Consider the following 25,863-nt stretch of genomic DNA (forward strand, 5'->3'; position numbering starts at 1 on the left):
ATAGAGGCTGAAAGGGGAAGCAAGAGGGAGAAATACAAGTTGATTCTTACATCTGAAGCTTCTGGTAGGTTGCTCACTGAGATATGTACACTGCAGTGACATGAAGGATGAAGGCAGAGGCATGGTCTACGCATGCAGCAGAACAAGATGGGGAAATGAACTGGACTAATTGAGACTGCAAGTCTGAATGTTGCCTTGGCATTACAGCTCCTTCCTTGAAAATAGAAAACCAGCACAACAGGCAAAGGGCTTGGGCTAGAATGACCTCTCTGATGTCCTAGTTTTCTCTCTGCTAGAAGGTATTTGTTGCATTTTCACACACACACACACACACACACACACACACACACACACACACAGAAAGGCTACAGCCATTCTACCACCTCATTCTGCTGCACGTGTAGAGCAAGTCCAACAGACAATATTGTCTAAGCCAACCTTCACCAGCCTACTAACATGCCTGCACACAATTCCTTGTCACCTATGGCTATGAAGGTAGTGCTATAATGCAAGGCTGCCTTAACTAATCCTCATAGTTTTTTGTTTTTTGTTTTGCAGAAAGGAAATATGAATGTACAGGGTCATGCAAGCAAGGGGATGTAACTTGCACTGTCAAAGAACAGACATAGAGGAGAAAATTAAAACAGATCTTTAAAGAGAAAACCAAAAAAAAAAAAAAACCACACCTTTTGACAAGGGACTATGTCAATGGCCAGTCACACTGTGGGATACTTTCAAAATTAATTAAACAATCCAGAAATGATTCTGCTCTCTGGAATATTTGGAATGCTTGACAATTTCAAAGGTTTTTTTAAAAAGCTTTGCTTACTAAACGCAAGAGTAATAAACATGCTAAAATGAGATCACTCTCTAGAGGACGGAGAAAACCCACACAACAGCCCACATCAACTTTCTGTCTGCTTTTTAAAATTCTTTATTTGGCAAAATGTCCTTCCAGCGGGAGTGGGGGAGGAGAGGGCTTTAAGTCTCGGCAGGATCGCTTCTAGAGTGCCAATCAGCTATAGAGCAGGCACAAGACAGAATGATTCTTGAACACAAATCAGACCAACAGCAAGACAGAGTAGAAAAAGAAATTCATGTCACGCAGTGAACTCGGGAATAGTGATGGTAGGTAGGGCAAAAGGCAAGGACCCCAGTAGTAGGGGGGAGCCCAGTAGTAGTAGGGGGAGCCAGAGACAATGACCAACAGAGCCAGCTAACTCTAGTTATGTCTCCATTCTCCTACCTACTGAGGGTGACATGGAGGGTAAGGGGGAATAATAGGCTGGCAACCAGTACCGTCTCTTGGACTGGATATAAGACGGCAGGTTGGCACCCCATCTGCCCTAAAAGGATGTGTCCACGGCTCAGGTAAGAGTCACGGAAGTGTGGTGTGCTGTGTGAAAAAGTAAAAACATTCTGGGAGTTAATATACAATGAATTAAAAAAGATGCTAAAATATACTTTCCCTAAGAAACCGGAAGCCTTTTTGTTGGGGCTAATAGGAAGTGAAATTAATAAGAATGACCAAAGATTATTCATGTATGCCACCACAGCGGCCAGAATGGTATTAGCTCCAAGATGGAAAACAACAGAAATTCCAACAGTTGACGAGTGGCAGGTTAAGTTGATGGAGTACTCAGAGTTGGCAAGGATGACTGGAAGGATAAGGGAGCAAAAAGACCAGAAGTTTCAAAAGGACTGGAGTAAATTTGTGGGTTATTTAAAGGAATATTATAAAAATGTGAAGACACTGACAGGACTAACATAAAACCTACAACATAAATAATAGATGTCTCTGTCTATAAATAAGATAAGACCTATCTAAGAGAAAGACAGGGATAAAATGGGGAAAGCGCACAAAATTAGAAAAAAGAAGTGAAAACCAAGGGAAGGAAGGAAGTCGTGTTTGGCAGAACATTAGTATGTATTGGATGATTGTATTATTATTGTAACAAATGTATTAATTTGTAATAGATGGATCTGTTTATTTATTGTTATTTTTTTCTTTTTTTCCTGTATTCGGGAAAACAATAAAAATAATATTTTTTTAAAAAAAAAAGAGTCACAGAAGTGTGCAAAAGGGTCTGAAAAGCCCTGAAGCACAATGAAGCTATTTTGGGTAGGCCTATCAGCAGCCCTGTTTCCTGAGGAATGCTTAGGAGAGCTGCAGACTGAGAAGCCAGAACAAATAAATTCACCCCAGCTTTGCCCTCATTTCAGATCAGCAGGGCAGGGTTCAGGATCAAGTGCAGCCAGGTCTCTGCTGGGACTACTCTGCCTAGGGCTAGCTCAACCTGTCCCAGCTACAAGTTATCATTTGTTCTGCTTGCTTTATATACCTAAATACCACAAACAAACAAGGTACTGTATCTTGGTGCTAATCATCACACATCCATAAAAACAACACAAAAGTAATTTAACCTCTGGGCAACGATTCACAAGTAACTGACGGACTGAGCCAGACACATCAGAAGCAGGCATTTGGAACAAAATGCTGGCTTTATACAGTGGTACCTCGGTTTATGAACACAATTGGTTCCGGAAGTCTGTTCATAAACTGAAGCTTTCATAAACTGAAGCGAACTTTCTCATTGAAAGTAATGGAAAGTGAATTAATCCGTTCCAGATGGGTCCGTGGCGTTGGTAAACCGAAAATTCGTAAACCGAGGTGTTCATAAACCGAAGTTCCACTGTATTGTATTAATTGCCATATTTTTTGTTCCATAAGACGCACAAAATGTTTTTTCCTTGTTTTCCTCCTCTAAAAACTAGGTGTGTCCTAGGGTCAGGTGCGTCCTATGGAGCAAAAACAAATATGGTAGGCAACAAATTCCCCAACCAAGGCACAGATGCACTAAACATCCTGTTTCTTGCAGAAGCAAGGCACCCTCAATAGTGCCTCTCTGATTGAAGACAAAAATTGGCTAGGGATACATGGTGCAAGGTAAGCTGGTCCCAGACTGTGTATTAAGTGGAAGAATTTGATGTTGTAGCCTATAGACAGCTAGTACAGATCCTTTGTGTGTCATCCTGTCCCCAATCATCTCACATCCTGCAGCAAAAGAAAACCCACATTTGGAAACAAATATATGGATTCATTACCCAACAGAAGGTAAGCCCCCTCGGCACCCTCACAGAACTACAATTCCCAAGGTTTCCTTGAAGAGGGTTACCGTAGCAACCATGGATTAGTTTTCAATATGAGCTGTACCAAAGGTGTATTTTTTAAAACAACAACAACAACAACCAGGAATGACACTCATTGTTTCTGGCATACCACTAAGTTGTACAGGGCATCCTTGGTGCCAGCCCACAGGATCTGTCCGTTCAATTTGCCCGAACTGTTGTTGATAAAACTCAGAAGAAGAGAGCCGCTTTTCAGTGGAGCGATAACAAGGGAGAGATGGGCTGCTGCCAAGTCAAATTAATTTATCCACAGGGAACTGAGGCAGTCTGGAGGTCCTAACTGCATGTCGTTTTGACATTCCAGAGAACACCAGGAATGCGCATACCGTTCCAAGTCGAAAGAGCACCCTGCGAAAGTGCCCAGCTGAGAACAACAGTTGTGCTTTCAGAGTCTAAAACGAACACAAAACCAGCCAAGAAGTTAACCTGCATGCCACAAACAAAGAAAGCCAAGAACTTTTATTTCTAAAGGGCACAGAATTTCCTAGCATTACTGTAAACTAAATAAAAGGAAACTCTGTAGCAACTGGAATTTGATGTGGCTGCTTGAGTCTAGCTGGGTTTTTCGGGTTTTCACTTTTTGAAAAGGCAACTTTTTTCACTTTCTGGAAAAGTCGGGGACCTTTATCAAGCCAAGGGCCACATTCTCTTCTGGGAAATGTTCTGGGGGCCACATGCTTATAGTGTGCAGGGCCAGGGACAGAAGTGGGCAGAGTAACACATGCAAATTTTAGCTTTGTATGGTAGGCTTGGCTTCCTACGGTAGCCTATAAACACTCACAAACCCATCTCTCTCCAGGGAAGCAAGAGGCAGTTCAAAGAAGTTCAAAGACCCATCCTGCCTGGCAAAGGCACACAAGAAGGATGCAAAGCAGGGCGAGTGAGAGTGTGACCCAGAGAAAGGAGGGGTGGCTGGGACAAGAGTGACCTGGTAAGAATCTCAAAGGCCAGAAAGAGAGACCTAGAAGACTATAGCTGCTTTTGGAAAATTTTGCTGGCCCGGGTGCATGCCTGCTCCTCCCTTCCCATCAACTTGTATATTTGTAAATCAAATGAGATAAACATGGCACAAATCTCCAAAGTTTTCTCCTTACAAAGAAACTGACCCTGTAAAAAATGATGTAGGGCACCTAAACAAATCCTCCAGAAGACTAGCCATGTTAGCCTATTGAACCAAAAATAGATTAACCAAGGTACAAAATCATTCAGTTGAGACAGTTGCTTCCTTTTGTCCCCATAAAGGGCTTGGGTTCAGACATAGTTTGTGGAGGACATGAATATACCCAATTTGCCCTTAGATATTTTTTTGTAAAACGAACAACCCTTCAGTTAGAGCTGTTGGAAGAGATGGCTCAAACAAAGTAAGTGCATAACCTGATGGTTATAGACAAGTCATTGTTTAGCTACAGTGTGAAAAAGACCATAAAGCAAAGACTGGTGAAACTGAGCCCCTCTGAATGTTGCTTGACTAGAATCCCCAACATCCCGTGTTACTGGTTATGCCGACTAGGGATTATGGCAGTTTGAGTCCAACACTATGGAAGGTCACAGGCTCCCCACTCCTGCCTTAAAGACTTCCAGATTTACTGCTGCATAAACTTTTGTTAGCTACAGACTACTTCACCAGATGCATATTGTGATGCATTAGTAAACAAGCTCATCTCACAAGAAGTTTGGCAATCTTTACGTGCCAACCGGTGCCACAAGAGTATTTAGTTAGATTTAGAGTTTCCTGAAGGCTCCATAAACATAACACCCTGGAATATTACAGTTCACTCTCCTTCCGTAAAAAGAACATTAATAAATACAAGCTGGTTTTTTCCTCTGCCATTGCCACTTCACTTCCAGATACAGGTTGCGCAGACCTTCACAACATTCCACTGAAAGAAGCAAGTGGTAAACTTGCACTAAATCAAGAGACAGCACTCATTGCTGGAAGCAAAATACCAGCTTGGCTTTGACTTTTTTCACTTTCTATTTCAGTAGCAAACCAGAGTCACAACTAATTCAAAAGCAGAACAACGGAGCTCTTCAATTATCAACCCTACAGATTAACCTCTTCACCAAATCTATCAATCATTTAATGCTTTAGTTTATTAATCTGCCAAAGAAAACTATTTAAAAGCTTGTGGCCAAGTTTTCTCTCTTTTGTGCAGAAGGAAAGACATAGAGCAGAGGTCAGCAACCTAAGGCCCATTGGCCGGTTCTGGCCCATGAGCTTCCTGGAACCGGCCCGTGGCTGTTCCGTGGATCGGCGTGGGGATTCCGTGCTTTTTTTCCCTTTGCGGCACCATTTTTTTTTCTCAACACGGGGACCAACTTTCGAGTCAGAAGAGTGCCGGAAATAGCATGTGTACATGCGCACAGGCACTCCTCCGTCCCGGAAGAGCGCCAGAAATAGCTTGAGTGCGCACATGGGCACACATGCTCCAGCCCACCGAGAGGTCTGCCGGGGAGTGGACCGGAGCAGCCTCAAAAAACGTTGCCAACTCCTGACATAGAGCCAGTTCACACCTAATGTTAAACCAAACTATGGCTTCAGGAGAATGCACAAACAAGTAGGTTCCTCAAAAGATCATGGTCACTGTGTTCCTCCCCCAATCCTCTCGCTGCTGCTGTGCTAAGCCATGATTTGGTTTAGCCTGTCATCTGAACTTGGGTTTGTTTTGCTCCAGCACCAGCAGCAACAGGGCTGGAAGAGAAGCAAAGAAATGTCAATCTCTGCTCCAGGAGCCAGTGCTTTCGGGCTAAGTCACAACTTGGCTTAAGGCTCCATTTGAACCAACTTACTATGGTTTGGAGCTCTGTGGAATAGCCTGTGAGAAGGAGCACACATTGTTTGGAAAACAAAAGCAGGCAAGAATTTCTAAACTGTGGTTGGAAGCTGAAACTACAGTCTGGGTTCTAAGTTATGATTATTGCAATCCATGGTTTAGTGTGATGTCTAAATTGAGACAATGCCACTCAGTGGTGCAGAGGCAGGTAGGGATGAAGTTCTGTTACTTATTTAACAACAGGGCAACAAGGCCAGCTCCTGGGATACTATTTGCTAATCTTCTGCATGCCAAATGAAAAGGCTTTATTCTGAGAGAAACCCATCAAGGAAGCTAGGCAGAAAAAGAAGTAGATTGGCATGGCATGCATGGATAAAAGGGAGGGGTGGAGAAGGATTTCCAAAGTCCCAAGCAAAATGACACAAAATAGTGAACAAGCTTTTGAGTCCACCAGTAGTCTTCATCAGGCTAGATGTTAAGCAAAGCAGGATTTGAGCGGAAAATGCTCAAAATGTGCAAAAATCTCTAGCTTGGTGTTGAAGCCATAGTATGCACTGGCCAAACAAAATTCATGAAGAGGCATGGCTATGGTTGTCACAAAGAGTGCCAGCATTTCATAATTTACTATTACACCACTGATGTCACCACTTGAAGAAAACGGACATGTGGACCTCACTCCTCAGTCTCCCAAAGACTTCTAGCAATCCTGCTAATAGGGTGCTGAGTACACCCAACGGGTGCTGACATCTCTTAAGACCATAAGGCATTCAAGCACCATCAGGACATTTGCAGCAAAGAGCTCCAAGCGCTTTCCCTGTTGCTCTGCATTGCATGAGGTCTGATAAAACATGACTATTTTTAGAAATGGGTAATTACTGCTGAACTCTTGCTGCTTCTGCTGTCTCAGGCACTGGGGCTTTTTTGAGCCAGGAATCACACATGAAGTCGTGTCACCTGCAAAAGCTTGTGCAGCTGACGACAAAACATTCTGGGCAAGTAGTGGACAATCAAAAAAAGCACAAGCATACAGTATATGTGTTTGATGGTGGCTTTGAAATGCATATGCAATGCACCAAGATGTTCAGTTAGGAGTTGTGCTGAAAGAATAAGAAAATACAAAAACAAAAAAAATCTCAAAAAATTAACTAGAAAAGATGTCATGGTTTCAGATGATGAACATTTTTAGTGAAGACTAAACATGAGGACCTAACGGTCAGGGGTCCCTTTACCCTTACCTTTAAACACACCTCACCAAGTGTGAATTGCTAAGACTGGATACATTCAGGACTGATGATGCAAGCAGTGAACTAGCTTCAAGGTCACCAAGCCATTTCCCTGCATGTGTGTGCCTTGAAGGCACATACAGGTAATATCACAAATGGTAATGGCACATTTAAGCTACAGGAGAATCAGCCTCTGTAAAGTTCTCATCCCACCATAGATAGGATGGTATAAAACCAGGAACTGGAACCTTCCGTAAGAAAGCCACTGCTAAGCTACGGTGCTTCCCTCAGACCCAGACACTTGGAGAACTTCATCCAAAAAAGAGGCTTTGGACCTGCAGGAAACCCCAGTACACTTGAAGAACCATATTAAGCAGCCCAGCTCGCCTAGACATTTCACCTTGGGCATTGGACAAGCCTGTACATTGCTCCAAAGGATCCAGAATCTTTACCTTCACTCTCCCTCTCCTCATGAGCTAAGCCAGAGGAGGGTCCAGTGGGAGAACCGGTGGAGAAGTATCTGCCAGGCTGCAAAAAGGCCAGAGAGATGGCATCAGGTGCATCATGTAGTCACCAGGTGATGGAATAGGTTCTACTTGCATAAAACCACTTGGGGTGCTTTGAGACAGAGATTTATTGCACCACATGACATAATTCTCAACAAAATGCCAGTGTGCGGCATTTAAACATTAATAATAATAATAATTCTCTCTTTATCACAGAGAATCAGTCAATTAAAAAAATGTGTTCTACATCTGCAGTCACTCCTGGCGTGGAAGCTTGCTAGTGCATTGGGGGAGAGGGCAGAGTGTCCTACCTGTTGTGGCATTTCATGGGCAGTCTCTGTCACTTCGCCTCTACATCCATTTGCTCCTCACCTAAGCATTTGCTCCCCACCCAGCTATTTTATTTCCAGTGATTTAAATGGTATGGACATACCTATTTCCACATGCTGAGGCATGCTGGAATTTCAGCAGGTCAGTTCGGAAGCTATTCTCTGAAGAGCTAAATACATGTGGGAAATTTCCATGGAGACGGCAGGTGGCATTCAACTAAGAACAGAGTCACAAAATTAATGGACTACCTTAATCATGTTCATTAGTTTTAATAGGTCTACTTCCTATAAATCACAGCATATACATATCGGTTCCCTGGGAAGAGAGGATTGCTTGTTAAAGTACCCTGGTAACTGTGGCTCTGTCAGGGGAATTGGGTGTGGGTTGCCTTCTAACAACTCTCAGCACCCTTAACAAACTACCAAGCGCCTTCTTGGTGGGTGCTCCCAAACTTTGAATTCCCTCCCTAGAGAAGCTAAACTGACTCCTTCCTTGTTGTTCTTCTGCCAGCAGGTGAAGATTTTTTTGTTCCAACAGGCTTTTAGGAACTGACTGATTTTAATTAAAGCGTTGCTGCTGTGCTGGTTTTATTGTACAGGCAGTGGCCATTTCACACAAGGGTTCCGTTCCTGGCCCCCATGCATATATAAGCACCCTCCCACCCGGTTCACCCCTCCCCACACCGCTCTGCCTTCTTCTGGGTCCAAAAGGACCCACATGGCGGCAATAGCACATCACAATTTGACAAGCCTAAAATGGTCTCCACCTGTACTTACTGGCATGTTTTAAACAAATTTTATATTTGAATATAGTTTTAATTCTATCAATATTTAATAGTAATTTAATAATTGGGTTTTCTATGTTTTTAAAGATTCTTGTTTTTATCAGCAAGCCACCTTGAGTCATGTCAGGAAAAAGGCAGGGTATAAATTAACAAAACAACACAGTTCCAAGGATTCTTTGGGTGAAGCTATGACTGTTTAAAGCAGTATCACAGTGCTTTTGTATTGTATTCAGATGATCAAATTACAAATATAATAAGGATTAGAGAAAGCATGCAGCAAGATGATAGATTTACAGAAATAGATTTACATATTTCATATCAACTGGAATGAAAGGATACAGGAAGGAGACAATAGATCCATATAAGTTAATGGGGGAGATAAAGACTTAAATATATCCAAGATCAAGTTGTCTACAAAATGTGCTTGGTCTGAGTAATTTCTTTTTAGTGCTATGATTAGATTACAAATTAAATTGGAATGAATGAGCAGCTTGCATTGAATAATGCTGAATTTCTCTGAACAGTGTGCATTTAATATTGATAAAACATTTGTTTATCTGCAGATAGATGCATTCAGGCTTCAGTTTTGTATTCAGTTATTATACTACTAAAAATGTGCATATTTTTATTTTATTCTTAAGGAAGGCATAGAACCTTTCACATCAGGAAAACATATATTTTTGTGTTTTAAAAAACACAAACAAAAATATATACACTACCTAATGCCAAAGAGTTAATTTGGTATGATACGAGCACAACCTCTTATTGTCTTAGAAAAAGAAAAGTGTGGGGGAAGAACAGCAGAGTTGTGTTCTGCTGCAAAAACCCAGAAGATCACATTGCTTCCGATAACTTGACAAGAAAGTAAACTAAAAGCAGCTGGTTTTACTCCAGGGAGAGAGAGATTGTCAGATGGGCCTCTCAGTTGACACCGTTTCAAGCTGCATATGTATTTAACATGAGGAAGCCAGTATTCCTTAGAGTATGTGAGAGCCAACACAGGCTCTGCAAAATTAAACTGAGCGTTTGTGCTGTCCAGATTTTTATCCTAGCAAGTTTCCTTGGTGCATATAGTACAATAGACAGTGGAAAGGGCACAATGGGAGGAATAATAATAATAATAATAAATGAACTAAAAGGTAAAGGGACCCCTGACCATTAGGTCCAGTCGTGACCGACTCTGGGGTTGCGGCACTCATCTCGCGTTATTGGCTGAGAGAGCTTCCAGGTCATGTGGCCAGCATAACAAAGCCGCTTCTGGCGAACTAGAGCAGCGCACAGAAATGCTGTTTTCCTTCCTAGAATCATAGAATCATAGAGTTGGAAGAGACCACAAGGGCCATCCAGTCCAACCCCCTGCCAAGCATGAAACACCATCAAAGGATTCCTGCTGTAGCGGTACCTATTTATCTACCTGCACTTTGACATGCTTTCGAACTGCTAGGTCGGCAGGAGCTGGGACCGAGCAACGGGAGCTCACTCCGTAGCAGGGATTCGAACCGCCGACCTTCTGATCAGCAAGCCCTAGGCTCTGTGGTTTAACCCACACCACCACCCATGTCCCTTAAATGAACTAGGAGAGCAGAATAAGGAGTTATTTTGAAGACTTCTGCAAGGTATTAAAAGGAATGTGAAGGGTAGCTTTATTAACGTAAGTGAAAGTTGCACTTTAGACAGATATACTTAAAACTAATAATTATTCTGCGGCAATAGCCACAGTATGAAAGCTTGCTTGTGGGAATGTTTGTATGTTTTTAAAAAGTATTTCAAATGATCGTTCATTATACAACATAGCATAAGTCATTGTACAAGAAGAAAATATTTCCCAATCAAACTAGACGTATTAACTGCCTCCAACCATACATTGTCCAAATATTCCAAAGTTTGTTAAACTGTTCAGAAAGTCTTATGCATGTTCTTCAGCCTCAAAAAATGACTAGTTTCACAAAAGAAACCAGCAGCCTACTGCACATTTTTTAAGAATTGCAAAAGCATTTTCAGTTTATTTGTCTTAGCAACAACCCTGTAAGGTTTCGGTTTTTTTGTTTTTACTAAGGATAATCAAATTGGACAGGCAACAATTTGCCCAAGACCACCCAGCAAAAAACAAGCAAACCACACAGCTAAAAAAGTCCTGAATCCCTGAATACTCTACCTGCTAAGTTGAAAGGGGGGAGCAATTTACTGGCAGATTGATCATTCAAGAGGTCTGAAGTTCAGTCTCTCTCACAATTGTTGTTGTTGTTGTTGTTTGTTGCTGCTGCTGCTGCTGTTGTTTAGTTGTTTAGTCTTGTTCGACTCTTCGTGACCCCATGGACCAGAGCACACCAGGCACTCCTGTCTTCCACTGCCTCCCGCAGTTTGGTCAAACTCATGTTCGTAGCTTCGAGAACACTGTCCAACCATCTCATCCTCTGTCGTCCATTCTCCTTGTGCCCTCCATCTTTCCCAACATCAGGGTCTTTTCCAGGGAGGCTTCTCTTCTCATGAGGTGGCCAAAGTATTGGAGCCTCAGCTTCAGGATCTGTCCTTCCAGTGAGCATTCAGGGCTGATTTCCTTAAGAATGGATAGGTTTGATCTTCTTGCAGTCCATGGAACTCTCAAAAGTCTCCTCCAGCACCCTAATTCAAAAACATCAATTCTTCAGCGATCAGCCTTCTTTATGATCTCTCACAGGTCCTGTGCTGCTGATGTCTGGTGTCAGCTTCCTGGCAAAATTCACCTAGTTCAGAATTCTATTTCTAAGGCATCCAGATAATTGCTTCTAGAATCTCACAAACAAGTCATCAACCAAATTGCCATCTTCAGTTGCCCTCAGGGTCTCCTACCCAGAGGTTTACACAGAACAGCCTTCTGCAACCTGGTGCCCTCCAGATGTTAATGCAGTAATGTAATATCCTCGTGGGCTCAGACTGGAGGCTCAGGTACTCTGGCATCACAGTGGCCAAGCAGAGGCCTGTGAGAAATTAATGAGGAGGACCTCAGTGCAACAACACCCTTCCCATACCACCTCTGATACTGGAGCTAATATATATAGGTCATGACTAGTAGTCACTGATAGTCCTTGTCCTCCATCAGGCATCCCCAAACTCAACCTGCCAGCTTTTTTCATCCCTAGCTAACAGGACTAGTGGTCAGGGATGATGGGAACTGTAGTCCCAAAGCAGCTGGAGGGCCAAGTTTGGGGATGCCTGTCCTCCATGAATAAACTCCTTTTAAAGACCTCCAAGTTGGTGGCCCTTGCAACATGGTCCTGTGGTAGAAAATTCCACCACGTAACCCAGACAAATACACTCTTCTGTCTGCCCTGACGCTCTCAACATTCAACTTTATTAGATGACTCAAGATTCTAGTTGTGAGAGGGGCAAGAAAAACTTCTCTATCCAGTGTGGTGTAGTGGTTTGGAGTGGTAGACTCGTAATCTGGTGAACTGGGTTCGTGTCTCCGCTCCTCCACATGCAGCTGCTGGGTCACCTTGGGCTAGTCATACTTCTTTGAAGTCTCTCAGCCCTACTCACCTCACAGAGTGTTTGTTGTGGGAGAGGAAGGGAAAGGAGAATGTTAGCCACTTTGAGACTCCTTCGGGTAGTGATAAAGCGGGATATCAAATCCAAACTCCTCCTCCTCTTCTTCCTCTTTCTCCAAACCATGCATAATTCTTTATTCTGTGTTTGTTTTAGTTGCTAGTCTGGACCTTATCCAGCTGCACAATATGCTTTCTGAGATGCAGCAAACCCAAACTGTACACAGTATTCAAAGCGTGTCCAACATTTGTTTAACAACGTTGTGATACTGGCAGTTTTATTATCAATCTATTTCCTAATTATTCCTTACCTGGGATTCACCTTTTTCGCAGTTGCTACACACTGGGTCACAATCTTCATCAAGCTAGTCAGTCATCAGCAGTTCAGACTCCATAGGCGTATATGTGGATTTTATTTTCTGCAATAGTATGTGTCACTTTGCACTTGCTTGCATTGAATAACATTTGGTAATTTAATTGCCATTCATGCACTTTGAAAAGATTCTTTCAGAGCTCTTTGCAATGCCCTTCTGTTCTTACCTCCAGTAACAACGGAGTGTCACCAGTAAACTTGGCTGCCAAGCAGCTCAACCCAAACTAATTTATGAACAACTTAAAAAGCACTGGGCCCAATATGAATCCTTGAGGGACCTCACTTCTTAATAAAAGCCTCCACTGTGAGAACTGCCCATTGATCCCTACTCTCTACTTTTTCTTAAACAAGTTAGTGGTTAAAATTACTGACGTATAAGAGGGATTCCCTACTGAGGGGTACAGAAGCAGTGATCTGTGGGCCTGATAAGACGTCTCGAGAGGTGTGCTGTCTCCCTGGGGCCAAGATCCAAGATGTAACAGAATGGCTGCTAGGAATCATAAAACCCACTGACAATTACCCCTTCCTTTTGGTCCATGTGAGAACCACTGACACTGCAAGCCATAGCCTTCAGAAGATCAAAAGTGATTATGAGGCTCTCAGCAGGAAGTTGAAGCAATCAAATGCACAAATTGTCATCTCATCTGTCCTCCCAGTTGAACGACGTGGCCCAGGGAGAGAGGGAAAAATAGGGGAACAACTGGCTTCACAAATGGTGCAAGTAGGAACAGTTTGGATTCATAGATCACGGTCTGCAGTTTCTTGAAGATGGACTTCTGGCAAGTGATGGGCTGCACCTCACAAGAGTTGGGAGGAATGTTTTTGCCATGAAACTCAAAAACCTCATCAGGAGGGCTTTAAATTGACTTATTTAGGGGAGGGAGACAGTGATCCTGAAAGTAGGAGTCTACCAAGTGCTGAAGATGATCACCCAAATGTCAAGGACTAAATGGAGGAAACAGCACGCAGACTTAGTGGTGGGAGGAAAAAATCCTTAAATAAGATACATGGGGGAATGATCAATGGTCTTCAATGTCTGTATACTAATGCATGGAGCATGGGAAATAAACAAGATGAACTTGAGCTCTTGGTTCAGCTTGAAATTGCAGGTGGTGGTGGGATGGAAATGGGTAAGCTGACCAAGCAGGGCCCTTGGCCCCACCTAACCAGGAAGGTTATGCTATGGAAGGTTATACTCCAACTAAAGCTGGGAATCCAAGTTTGAGAAACACTTGTTAGACAGAACCTAGCCTTATAGCTGGAGCAGATTTAGGGTTGTGCAAGCGGTGCACCACATACTGGTAACTGATCCAAGGGGATGCCATCTCAAAGCAGGGTGAACTAGGTGCTGGGCTTTGGGTAGGAGGCATGAGGCTCCCTAAGGGTCCTAGAGTCCTTCTGCCTCTGTTCCAAAGCCTAGCTAGCACTTTCCCAGCTGTGGGAAGGAGATGGGAGGGCTCTAGGTCCCTGCCAGAGTCTTTGTGCCTCCTTCACAAAGCCAGGTACCTCCTTACCCACCTTTGGGAAAGTAGTGCGAGGACGGGGGTGTGTGCCAAATTTTGCCCTCGCACAGGGCACCATAGTACCCAAGTCCGCCACTGCTTGCAGAAGCCATGCCGGTTCCTCTCTATGTGCTATAATTCTACCTTCAATAATGCTTTCTATCTGGTTAGGTGGGGCCAAGGGCCCTGCTTGGTCATCTTACCCATTTCCACCACCACCCCCAACTGCAATTTCAAGCTGAATGCCTGACTTTGAAAACATAAGATCTAGAAAACCTGATTAATCTTCTTCTTCTTTTTTAGTGGATGTGCCTTTTGAGTTTGCATGTTGCCGCTGCAGAACCCAGCATCAGACATGCCATTGTTCCTCTCCTTAAAACATATGCTTGGAAACAAAGCACTTTAAAAAAAATAAAGAAGAAGAAGAAATAAAACGAGTGTATGCTTGGGTCAAAACAACTAACTTCCGTCTGCAATGCAATGTGGAAAACGTTATCCGGTTTCAAAAGGATGCCTTCCAGCAGCCTCCTGCTTCTTTTTAAAGCACTGAGCACCTCCCAAATCATCATAGCCATAACCCCAATTAATGCTTTTCAATGCGAAAAGAGTCTGCCCTTTGGCAGTCTCTGAAATCAGCCAAACCATGTTTGACTTTTACATGCTCGGAAATGGCTTTTTGCCTAGTCCAAAATAAACACCACATAAAACCTCAACAATTGCTGGAGGGCACTCCCTGAACATGATGGGTTAGGATTTACTGCTTTAAAAGTTCAGCAAAGGAATATGAACGCAGCTATAAGTTTGCCTTCACATTGTCTACTAAATCCCCTTTCTGTTCTGGGGATTCTGGCTTGGCCCAGGCCATTTGGTTATCACATTTTTAAAAAGTCACGGCATCCACCTAGAGCAGGGATCAGCAAGGTTTACCTTGCCTGGGCTGGTTCACTCCAGCAGAGATCTCTCCGTGGACCGGATCACACAATTTTCGGTGTCCACAGACGCAATTTTGGGTGGCATGGAAGTGAGTCCCTGCACCACGCTGGTTTAGCACAGCGGGCGGGGACTCGCTGAGCGGGTGGCTCGGGGAGGCTCGTGGGCTGGTTAAACGACCCCCGTGGGCCGCTTGTGGCCCATGGGCCTTAGGTTGCCAACCCTGACCTAGAGCCTTAACATTTAAAAATGAAAGTCGGAGCTGTCCCAAAGGAGCAACTGGTACTGCAGAACTTTGACTGCCGGGGACCTAGGTGTAACTCTCACACAAGGAAACTTATGGAAAGACTATGAACCCTTTATTTAACCTTTCTCCTCTAGGCAGGTCTGTGGAACTTGTAGCGCTCCAGATGTCACTCGGGGACAATTTCCATCAACTGCGATCATTGGCCACCCTAGCTGATGCTGATGGGAGCTGAAATCCAACAAAATCTGGGGGGCCACAGGTTCCCACATTTGTAGCCTACTTGCTACTGGGATTTTCCAGTGAACCCAGGGAACTTTAGAATGAGGGCTGGGTGTGTATGCAGTGGGAGAGAGGTGGTTATCATGTAGTGAAACTTCCTTGAGGGTTGGATTATTATTATTATTATTATTTTAAGTCCCAGAACCTGATAAGACAACTGGAATTAAAAGAGAGTATATATATCCGGTGTGGATATATCCATTTCCACACTGTCCTGAGTAGTGTTGTACAACTGTCAATACATCTAAATCAAGAGCTCACGACAACAGATACAGAAAATGGCATTTTAAGGGATCTAAAAACTGGGATTTTAACACAGCTGTCTGCCAGGAAACTGTCAGATTTTAACACAGCTGTCTGCCAGGAAACTGTCAGAAATATTAAAATAACTGTTTCCCCAAAGGCTGGTTGCTGTGCATTTCTGTGCTGTTACTTGAACAATGAATGCCTTTCATAAAAATATATACTGACCTAACCCACATTTATAGATATTGTTCAGGCACAGCTGTATCTCAGTAATAGGTAGTAATGCTACCCAGTATTACCAAAATCTCATGATTAGCCCACCTTTCCTGAGCTTTCTTTAAGAAAATGCTTAAGGCAGATTTAAACAATGCATGTACATTTTCATTAAATGGTAGCTCTTGAAGCTTAAGTGGTAGCACCCAAATTAGCGCCCAAATTCAAACTAAACAGCAGCAGTAAAATGGAAGAAATAAGCAGCAATGTCAAGAACCTCTAATATCTAACCACAACATCAGAGGTGGAGATCTGAAAAACCTCACATTTACAACACAGTGATATCACTTTAATGGTTACAGCTTTCCCCAAAGAATCTAGGGAAATGTAGTTTTGTAAGGGTACCAAGAGTTGTTAGAAGTCTCTTATTCCCGTCACAGAGCTGCCATTCCAGAGTTCCAGGCAAAGAGGGACTAAATGTTTAAAAGTTATTGCAGTGCTATAAATGTATGGTGGAGATTTCACAGAATTAAGGATGTCTGTCCAGCACACAGGGTCTGACTTAATTAGCCATCATACATGCTAATTAAAGGATTAGCAGGGACTATCACACAGGTTCCAGGGACCCAGGTGGCGCTGCGGTTAAACCACTGAGCCTAGGGCTTGCTGATCAGAAGGTCGGCGGTTTGAATCCCTGTGACGGGGTGAGCTCCCGTTGCTTGGTCCCAGCTCCTGCCAACCTAGCAGTTTGAAAGCACGTCAAAATGCAAGTAGATAAATAGGAACCGCTACAGCGGGAAGGTAAACGGCGTTTCCATGTGCTGCTCTGGTTTGCCAGAAGCGGCTTTGTCATGCTGGCCACATGACCTGGAAGCTATATGCCGGCTCCCTCGGCCAATAATGTGAGATGAGCGCACAACCCCAGAGTCGGTCACGACTGGACCTAATGGTCAGGGGTCCCTTTACCTTTTTATCACACAGGTTAAACAAATCTATGACAAAACAATAGCTTCATTGTTTAGCCATTGTTAACACTGCCCTGCTTGTCATCGGCAAAGTTATTTACCAAGTGGGAATTTACCTTGGTATGCCTGGAACTACCTGGAACAACTAGTTCTGTCTCTCTATCTCTCCCCTTCACCAACCCCAGTTTGGTCATTTGCTAACATCAGAGAGAGAGAGAGAGAGAGAGAGAGAGAGAGAGAGAGAGGTGTATCAAGAGAAGTGAAGTGGGGGAGGTACCTTAGAGCTGCTCCTATTGTTGGGCAGTGAGAGGAAGCCAGTACAAGCTCGTGATTTTGAGTACCATGAAAGGGCAACAAAAGATTATTGATTTAATTTTTTTTCTTGCAGTGAGAGGTACCTGTGGGATTTCTCAGGTTCAAATTCCCACTCAGCCACAAAACTCACTAGCTGGCCTTGTGTCAGCTGCTATTACTTGGCTCAAGCTACCTTGCAGGGTTGTTGCAATGCTAAATAAAGTTTGAAGAAAAGGGGTTGCATTTGTTGCTTTGAATTCTTTAATTGAAAAGGTGGGGTGCATAGAAATACCAATAAATAACTTGACCAGTCCGGAGTACTGTGACCATTGAGCAGGGACAGGGAAGGGGGTGGATGCTTCTCCAGAAAGGAAAAGTTGCCTTTATCATCCTTAATCTTCCCTGGAAACACAATGTGGTGCACAGCCTCACCTGCTGTGGGGAAAACAGAACTCTGAATGGTGTGGCATTAGCCCTTAAGCCTGAGTGAGTTTGTCAAATGAGATTTAGTACCATGCTGATCACATTATATTGCCCCTCCGCATCTCAGGAACAATAAAGATTATGGGTTTAAGTCTGTAAATATTTATTGGTGTGTGTTTATGTTTGTGCGTTTTAAAATGGCTCTTCCCTAATAACCTGTGGGAACTTTACAAGGAGACTGTACCCTGCAGGATTAAGCCATGTCTTGTAAAGGACTGAGGAAACATGGAAGACCACACCCAACAGAAGGAAGGGGAAGGAACAGAAATCATATTTAAAAGGTGTGACTGGCAGATTGCCTCCCAGAAGGAAAACTGGAATCTGTGCCAAATGCTTTAGCTAATCATTTGTTAGGGTTTTTTTTTATTAAAAAAAAACCAACAACTGTAAAGTCATTGTTCTGCTGGGTCATTTCACTGGGCAAAACATTCATCCAGTCAGAATATCAGGACTACTTCCAGAGAATACTTCTAAATCACCACCAATAGTAAATACCATGTTCAAATGAGCAGAAATTACACTAGAGGCTGCAAACTGAGGGGAAATGTTGCTGCTGGTACTTCTGTGAAACCCTGAAAGTCTAAGTAAATATCCCCTCTAAATCCACAGGGCACAAGAATCAGTGATTTGTACTGCTTCCGCCTCTCCTACATTCAACACATCTCCTTAAATATCCCCATGTCGCACTTGGTGCCAAGACTGAGTGCCTGTCCTCCCTATCCAGAGTAGAGGTGCAAAGAACTTTGCTTTGTGACCGCACTGGTGACCTTTTATCCCTATTGATGGGACAACAGCTGTGTCATCGATGCACCATTTTGTGCTCAGATTTCCCCACTATTTTAGATGCAGCAATCACTTTGCATTACGCCAAAATCAAATGGCGGCCTTTTTTTTTTGTCACACCCCTACAGTGGCTGCTTTGCTCAATGCCGCCGCCACCACCAACACTCTTCCCATGACAGTAGTAATGTTACTGCTGTCCACGGAATGTTATCAAATTTCCAAATGTGCCCATAGGCACAAAAAGGTTGGTGATGCCTGAACTAGACAATAACCACCACCACCACCCAAAAAGTGTGCTCATTTATCCTCAATTGCTTCACATTTGTTTATTTGGTTTGCACCATGCCTCGCTGTTTGGAAAAAGTATTCTTTGCACGTTGTCCAGTCGTTAATGAGGTGGCATTTCATTTGTACTGAAAGACTAATGTTCTTCATTACAAACAAACATCATCAGCTGCATGCAATTGACTAGAGGCACCTGGCTTTGTAGTATGCAATGGGACTCACGTATGAAAGGTTGCCCAGGCCATAGATTCCTATACTGTATACCCTACGTCATATCCTTTATGATTATTACAGATAAGCACCACCAATTCCCCTATCCATGCACATGGATGCTAGCACACACTTGCTATAGGACTAAAAGCCACTGTCAGTGTATTGAGCTGTTGAAAGTAATCTCTGCTGTGGGACCCCTTTTGTTGTGTGAAATCTACCCCCCCCCAAGGAGGGAGATAACTTAATAGCCTGTATAAAAGCCTAAGCTGCATGACCTATATATGAAGTGCATTATCAGCAGGCTGCATACGAAGAAAGGTTTTTTAAATTAATAGTAATAAATAATAATAATAATAATACATGCTGTCCCCATGCTCTTGTTATATCATAAACTCTATTAAAGTGGTCCAATCTTGCTTATTCAAAACGTGTACAAGTCTTCCCTCCAAATTCGAAAGAAAATTGGGTCCAGGGGCCCATAAAGTTTGATATAGCTTGATAGCCACTCATTATTTATGGAACCAACCCCTCCATTAAAGTCATTTGGCGCACACACCGGGCAGAGTCTTTACTCTCATTTCTTGATGGGTTTTAGACAAAAGAAAGCAATAGCAGGAATCCATCCAAATCTGCACTTTATGTTGGGGGAGATCTCAGAAGCAATGACAGAGACTCATGCAACTTATCCACATTCCAGTATTAACTAGGCAAAAAAGAGCCTCCCCACTCCAGAGACCTCCGCATATAGAATTTGGGAGAGGGTTGGTTATCTTTCCCTTTAAACTGGGCTCTTGCGAAAAGCAAAAGCAGTTCCAGTTCAGGAGTGAAGAACCTTTGGGCCTCCAGGTGTTGCTGAACTACAACTGCTATCCCCTAGCAAGCATGACTAATGGTCAGGGATGATGGAAGTTGCAGTTTAGCAACATCTGGAAGGTCAAAGTTCCCTACACTGGCCACAGGCCACTGCAAATATAATGCAAGGTCTTATTAACACAGACATACATGCAACATGAATATTCACGCTGTTTAAAATGCAATCAAAATTAAACTAAACATCGAAACTTCCTGAGGTTACTCTTACATTTAGCTTGTTCAATTAACAAGGCACATTTACAAATCATTGACATTGGGTTCAGAATCAGCTCAATTCTCCCAATTCGCAGGAATGGCAAAATCAACAAATTCCTCTGTACTTTGTAGAGAACTCAAAGAGAGGAAAACTTTACACTTTGACCATTTTGGTTGCCCTCTTCTGGACACATTCCAGCTTGTCAGTATCCTTCTTGAACTGTGGTGCCCAGAACTGGACACAGTACTCCAGGGGAGGTCTGACCAGAGCAGAATACAGTGGTACTATTACTTTCCTTCATCTAGACGCTATATTCCTATTGATGCAGCCCAGAATTGCATTGGCTTTTTTAGCTGCTGCATCACACGGTTGACTCATGTCAAGTTTTTGGTCTACCAAGACTCCTAGATCCTTTTCACATGTTCTTACGAATTTGTCTAATCCTCTTTCAGATCCACCCATCTTGGTGGCCATCCCAACATCGTGTGGGAGCAAATCCCATAGTTAAACTGGGTGCTGTGAGAAGTAGTTTCTTTTGCTTGTCCTGAATCTTCCAACATCCAGCTTCACTTTATGTCTCCATAAAGTGGCAAAGTTCACAAACTGGAACACCGACTTCCAGGTTTGCACAGCGTTCTATTTGCAAGTTGTTTATAAACTAAGCTGTCTAAAACCAAGGTACCACTGTACTCATTTCCCCCCGTTAACTAAAAAGCACCAAATTTTGTAACGTCCCTATATTTCCCTTTCTGCACCTTTTCCAGTCAGTGTTAGAAACTCACAATATATAAGCTAGGCACCAAATGGCCCCCTAAACCAAGGTTACAGTCCCCAAAACAGAATGTCTAGTTGACATTTTGGAGTAAGACAGCTCTAAAGTCTTATTTTTCAAATAATGAACTAACTCTTATTGATTATCAGTTAAACATCTGGCTATTTCAGATGACAACCTTGAGCTAGGTTAAGAACTTTGAGAACTTAAACAAGAAAAGTCCCTTGATCCAGGGACAGTCCACATACATATTGGCCTATTCCGGACTGCTCCTGCTCTAACTACACAGAAAAAGCAGCTTGCTTCCAGAAATTCATTCTGATTGTGCAGATAAAATATAACTGATAGAATTCTACAGGACGTGTTGCTAGTGTGTGAAAACATTCCAGTCACCTCCAGATGATTGAAACGGTGGCACCCAGACATCTTCACTTGGTCGCAAATGGTCAATAGCCAGGTACAAAATGCACTTGGCGTCTCGCTATTTTCTAACACTGTTTCCCGTCTACAATATTATTTTTTAAGTGAGGCAATCAGAATTGTGCATAGTATGGCAAGTGTGGTCGCAACATGTAGGAAGGAGATGACTGAGTGGCCTTTCACATCAAAACTCAGCAGGGTGGGAGCAGGCAGCATAGATTCCAGGGGTAAGAAGAGCTGCATTACCAGCGTTTAAGTGTTCTAACCATTTAGGCAGGAGTTGACCAGAGATTCAGCTGTTCCAACACAGCTGGGTGGGTGGTCTCCAAGTCACTCTGCTGATGGGCCTCCTTAGATTTAGAAGAAGGTGGATCCTGCTGCTTGGTAAACATCTGAAGTCACAATGCAAGGATAAAGCAACAATCCAAATCCACCTCAGAAGTGCTTTAAAAACTGGTGCAACTATTTCACCACTTCCTTATGGGTGTTTGCCACACGCACAGCCTCTTCCCCCCCCCCATATAACTGTACAGTCATTTCATCAGTTATTCTGCAATATTATCCACAAGAAACTGAACTGCATGAGGTTCCAGTGTATACTGCATTCTGCCTTGCTGCATAAAGGCTGCACCTTAATTTTTGCAAGGTCTGGCTCACACATCATATTAAACTTAACTACCGTACTGTGGTTCAAAGGTGAGCCTGGTGAGAGTTAAGCCATTGTTTGGTGAGAGTTAAGCCATTGTTTGACTTAGTATTAAGTCCAAACCCAGGCTCTTTTATTATTTTTCCTCCAAGAGGACGGTGAGTTGTAACCAAAGTTTGCTCTGGGTTTTACGGATCATGGCTTGTTTGTGGGAAAGAACCCATCAGTCAGGCTTCAGATGCAATGACAAGCCAGACCTGCACAGCAGCACCCCCCCTATGTTGTTGGCTCCATGATGCAAAGGCTAGTAAACTCTGGATTCCAAAATCAGCACTTTTGAGTTCAAATCTCTGTGGATCTAGGCCATTGTCCAGTGACAGAACAAAATTCAGTCCCCAGCTTCTATTGTTTAAAAGGTCAGTGGAAAATAATATGGGAAGCACCTTAATTGCTGTCTATCACAGAAGCTGACCCTACTGGGCAAGATGAAGCAACAGTCTGACTTTTTTAAAAAAAAAGCAGCTCCAAGGATGCACTTTAAGAAAGCCTTTACTGGCATACAAAATTGTGCTTTGTGGTTAGAATGGGCCACTCACAAGGCAGATCTGCCACAAGTACATTTCAAGTTGGGAATTTCTTTCTTTTTAAAAGCCAGCTTGTCCTGGAGCCCAAGAGTTATAATAATACACTAACAATGTTCTCAATTTTCCAAGAGCTGGGTCCTTATGCAACTCCAATAGCAGAATCCATGCATTAGTGGGAGGTTATAAGCAGGTTCAGGGAACCCCAAGGTTTGAGCTATAGTACAAACATCTTCAGTAAACAGAGAAAGGATGAAATAGAACATCCTAAGCAGAATCATTCCACACTGCAACATTTTGTTGCAGGCTTTATTTAATCATAGTTATGCTCAGGTTCTTTGTCATATTATTAATCACATTTGCATTCCATCCTTCTTTCAAAGAGTAGGAGTGGGGACATATATGGGATTTCCCCACTTTACCCTCCTAACAACCCTGTGAGGTAGGCAGAGACTGGTACAAAGCTACCCATTGAACTTAGTGGCCAAGTAGAGCTTAGAACCAAGGTATCTTGTGCTCTAAATTACATTGGTACCAAATTTACTTCTTAAAGGACCCTCCAATTCCTTGTCCAAATGGAGCCACAGGGGCTACACCTGATTTACACACCTTACAATCAGGCACTTGATTTAGCTCTATTTCTGAAGTTACACAAGCTGTGTCTGAAGAACAACAAGATTTACACTTGCACACACAAACACACACTCCCTTTGAAGGGAGGTCATATAGAAATGTAATAAAAACAAGAGCATCCAAGATTGTGGAACTGGATACTGAAAGGGGAAGAAACGAAACAGGAAAGGAACATGGGGGAGGTTAATGCTTAATTTCTATAACAGAGGAGGAAATCCAAGCCTTTGTATTCTGAACAGCAGGACAAGCCCAAAGAGTGGCGTTAAGTGGATTAAACGGATGCTTACCTCCTGGATAATCTCCATGAAATAAAAGTGCTTTTGCCAAAAAGCGAAAAGAATGAGAACTGAAACCCATTCCTTCCCTAGGTACAGTTTCGCCTAACCCCAGAAACATGGGAGTTGGTGGTTGCTACTTGAATGTACTCTGTACATGCTAAGATGCACTCACATTATGCCTTCATGCATTCCAGCTAAATAGTTTTGTAGGCAGAAGGTCTGAAGATGCAGATTTAGCCCTTTTCTAGTTAAAGTAAGCAAAAGATAACTTGCTGCTGAGACCCATGAATCACCAAATGAAGCAGAAGTCTATCCTGTTTACTCCACTTTTAAGCTTTTCATAAAGTTATTAGTGAAAAACTTGCTAGGTTGCAAACAAGTTATCTCAAACACGCTTGTACTTAGATGGTTATGTGTTTGTACATATATCTGTGACAAATCAATACAATTAAAAATTTAAAAAAAGTTGGGGGCTGGAAGGATCACTCTAAGCAAGCAGAAGCAGTCTTGAATATTAGGATTCAGTACTGGAGCATGCAAAGTACTGTAATCAGTACAGATGTGTACTCCTTCCTCAAGGGTATTTGCAAAGAACTTTGAAGACTAAATAAAGAGCACTATCCAATGTATGCTTCGCTGGAAGCAAATCCTATTAAAGTCAATGGGTAGTTAAATTCCAGAGGGGATCCATGTGTTGCTTTAGCAGCTGTAGACAGCAGCTGCACACCCATTTACCTGGGAGCAAGACAAAATGAAATTACTGGAACTTCTGAGATGTCTATAAACATGTACATAAGGATTGCACTGTCAGTGTTTTGTGGCAACTGAAGAGGAAAAAAAACCCTACTGCATGTTTTCTCATGAATCAATCCAGTTGTTTTCAGTGGGAAATTATCCACCAGGTAATCAAGCACAGAGATAAGTTGCCTTACTGTGGCATCAGCTTTCTTAGGCTAGTGTTCATAGGATGAGAATCTGAGACTGCAAACCCTTTGCACGCACACTTGCAAGGCAGGAAGTCGCACTGAGCACAGCGGAGTTTGCCTCCGAGTAAGATTGCTTAGGATCACACTCATGTATGCCTTGAAGATGCCGATAATACATAGGGTTGCCCCGCCCCCCGCACATCATAAAATGGTACATAAAATAAACCCTGCTAAAGATTGTCCCAAATTGCCCGCTACAATTTACAAAAGCCACCCAGCCCAATTTTTTTGTAACCAAGCAGAGGAAATAAAAGAAATAAGGAAGAAAAATGGGGAAATGCCTTGAATGTAAGAGATCGCAGTACTGCAAGGGGAAACGGGAGAGAGGGAAGGGAAGGAGCCTGCTGCTGCAACTTTCCTTCAGTACAAAGGGGTGGGGGAAAGTTAGGAAGGAGAACAGCTTCTGGGCGAGGGGAGGGGAGCAAAAGCCGCTGGCTTCTCCTTACCTTTGTGGAACCTGATGAAGAAGCGATGTAGACTTTGATCACCATCCTGAAGAAGGGCGCAGGCGCTTCTTTGCAATGGCAGAACGAGCGCAGGAGGCCGGGAACAGTGGGTCAGCCAAAACCGAGCGCAGAAGGATGGGGAGAGAGAGAGAAAGCGCGCAGGGGAAGGGGCGCAGCGCCGTGCAGTGTGGAAACACGGAATGCCCCGCCTCCTACGAGCTGCAGCTGCTGCTATTGCTACGCATGGGACTCGCCCACTGATCATCCAAACCCCGGAAGAAGCTGAGAGGGAGGAGAGCGTGTTTGTATCGCAGAATCGAAAGGAAGTGGGGGAAATTGCAGTGGAGATACAATCCGAAGCAGAAATCCGAAGGCTTCTGGGCTCGCTTATTAGCCGCGCAGGATCTGCTGGGCCTGGGTCATTCATGGGGGGGCGGGGAACGCGTTGCTCCTGATTTAGGGGTAAAGCTCTCTTTTCGGGAACGGGGAAGCTATTTTGCATAGCTGTCAAGTTCTCCCCCTTCTTAAAGGGAAATTCCCTTATGCTGAATAGGCTTCCTCGCGAGAAAAGGGAAAACTTGACGGCTATGATTTTGTTCACTTTCTGCCCATAGCTGCCAAGTTTTCCCTTTTCTCGCGAGGAAGCCTATTCAGCATAAGGGAAAATCCCTTAAAAAAAGGGATAACTTGGCAGCTATGTTTCTGCCACAATCCTAAAACCCCAGAACCTTCAAAACCGCTCCGAGGCATTTGTAAAATGAAATGGTTTGCGTTCAAAAACATCACTGATCAACGTGAAACCGACTTAACGCAAGAGATGCCCCTACTTACAATAGGGAAAGTTCGCATTATTAGGTCTAAGGCAGCCTTTTTCAGTCTTGGGTTCCCA

General features: G+C 43.2%; 1 protein-coding gene across 1 annotated transcript in view; it reads right to left on the reverse strand.

The window, feature by feature from the left end:
• Positions 1–25,181, reverse strand: part of SH3BGRL (SH3 domain binding glutamate rich protein like) — a 37,857-nt gene extending 12,676 nt beyond the window's left edge. Inside the window, exon 1 of the mRNA XM_035133101.3 lies at positions 24,975–25,181. Coding sequence (XP_034988992.1) covers positions 24,975–25,019 — 45 coding nt within the window. The 5' untranslated portion in view covers positions 25,020–25,181. The remainder of the gene's footprint in view (positions 1–24,974) is intronic.
• Positions 25,182–25,863: the final 682 nt, after the last annotated feature.

Source organism: Zootoca vivipara, chromosome Z2 (genome assembly GCF_965207765.1).
Source record: "Zootoca vivipara chromosome Z2, rZooViv2.hap1.1, whole genome shotgun sequence".
Lineage (NCBI taxonomy): Eukaryota > Metazoa > Chordata > Lepidosauria > Squamata > Lacertidae > Zootoca > Zootoca vivipara.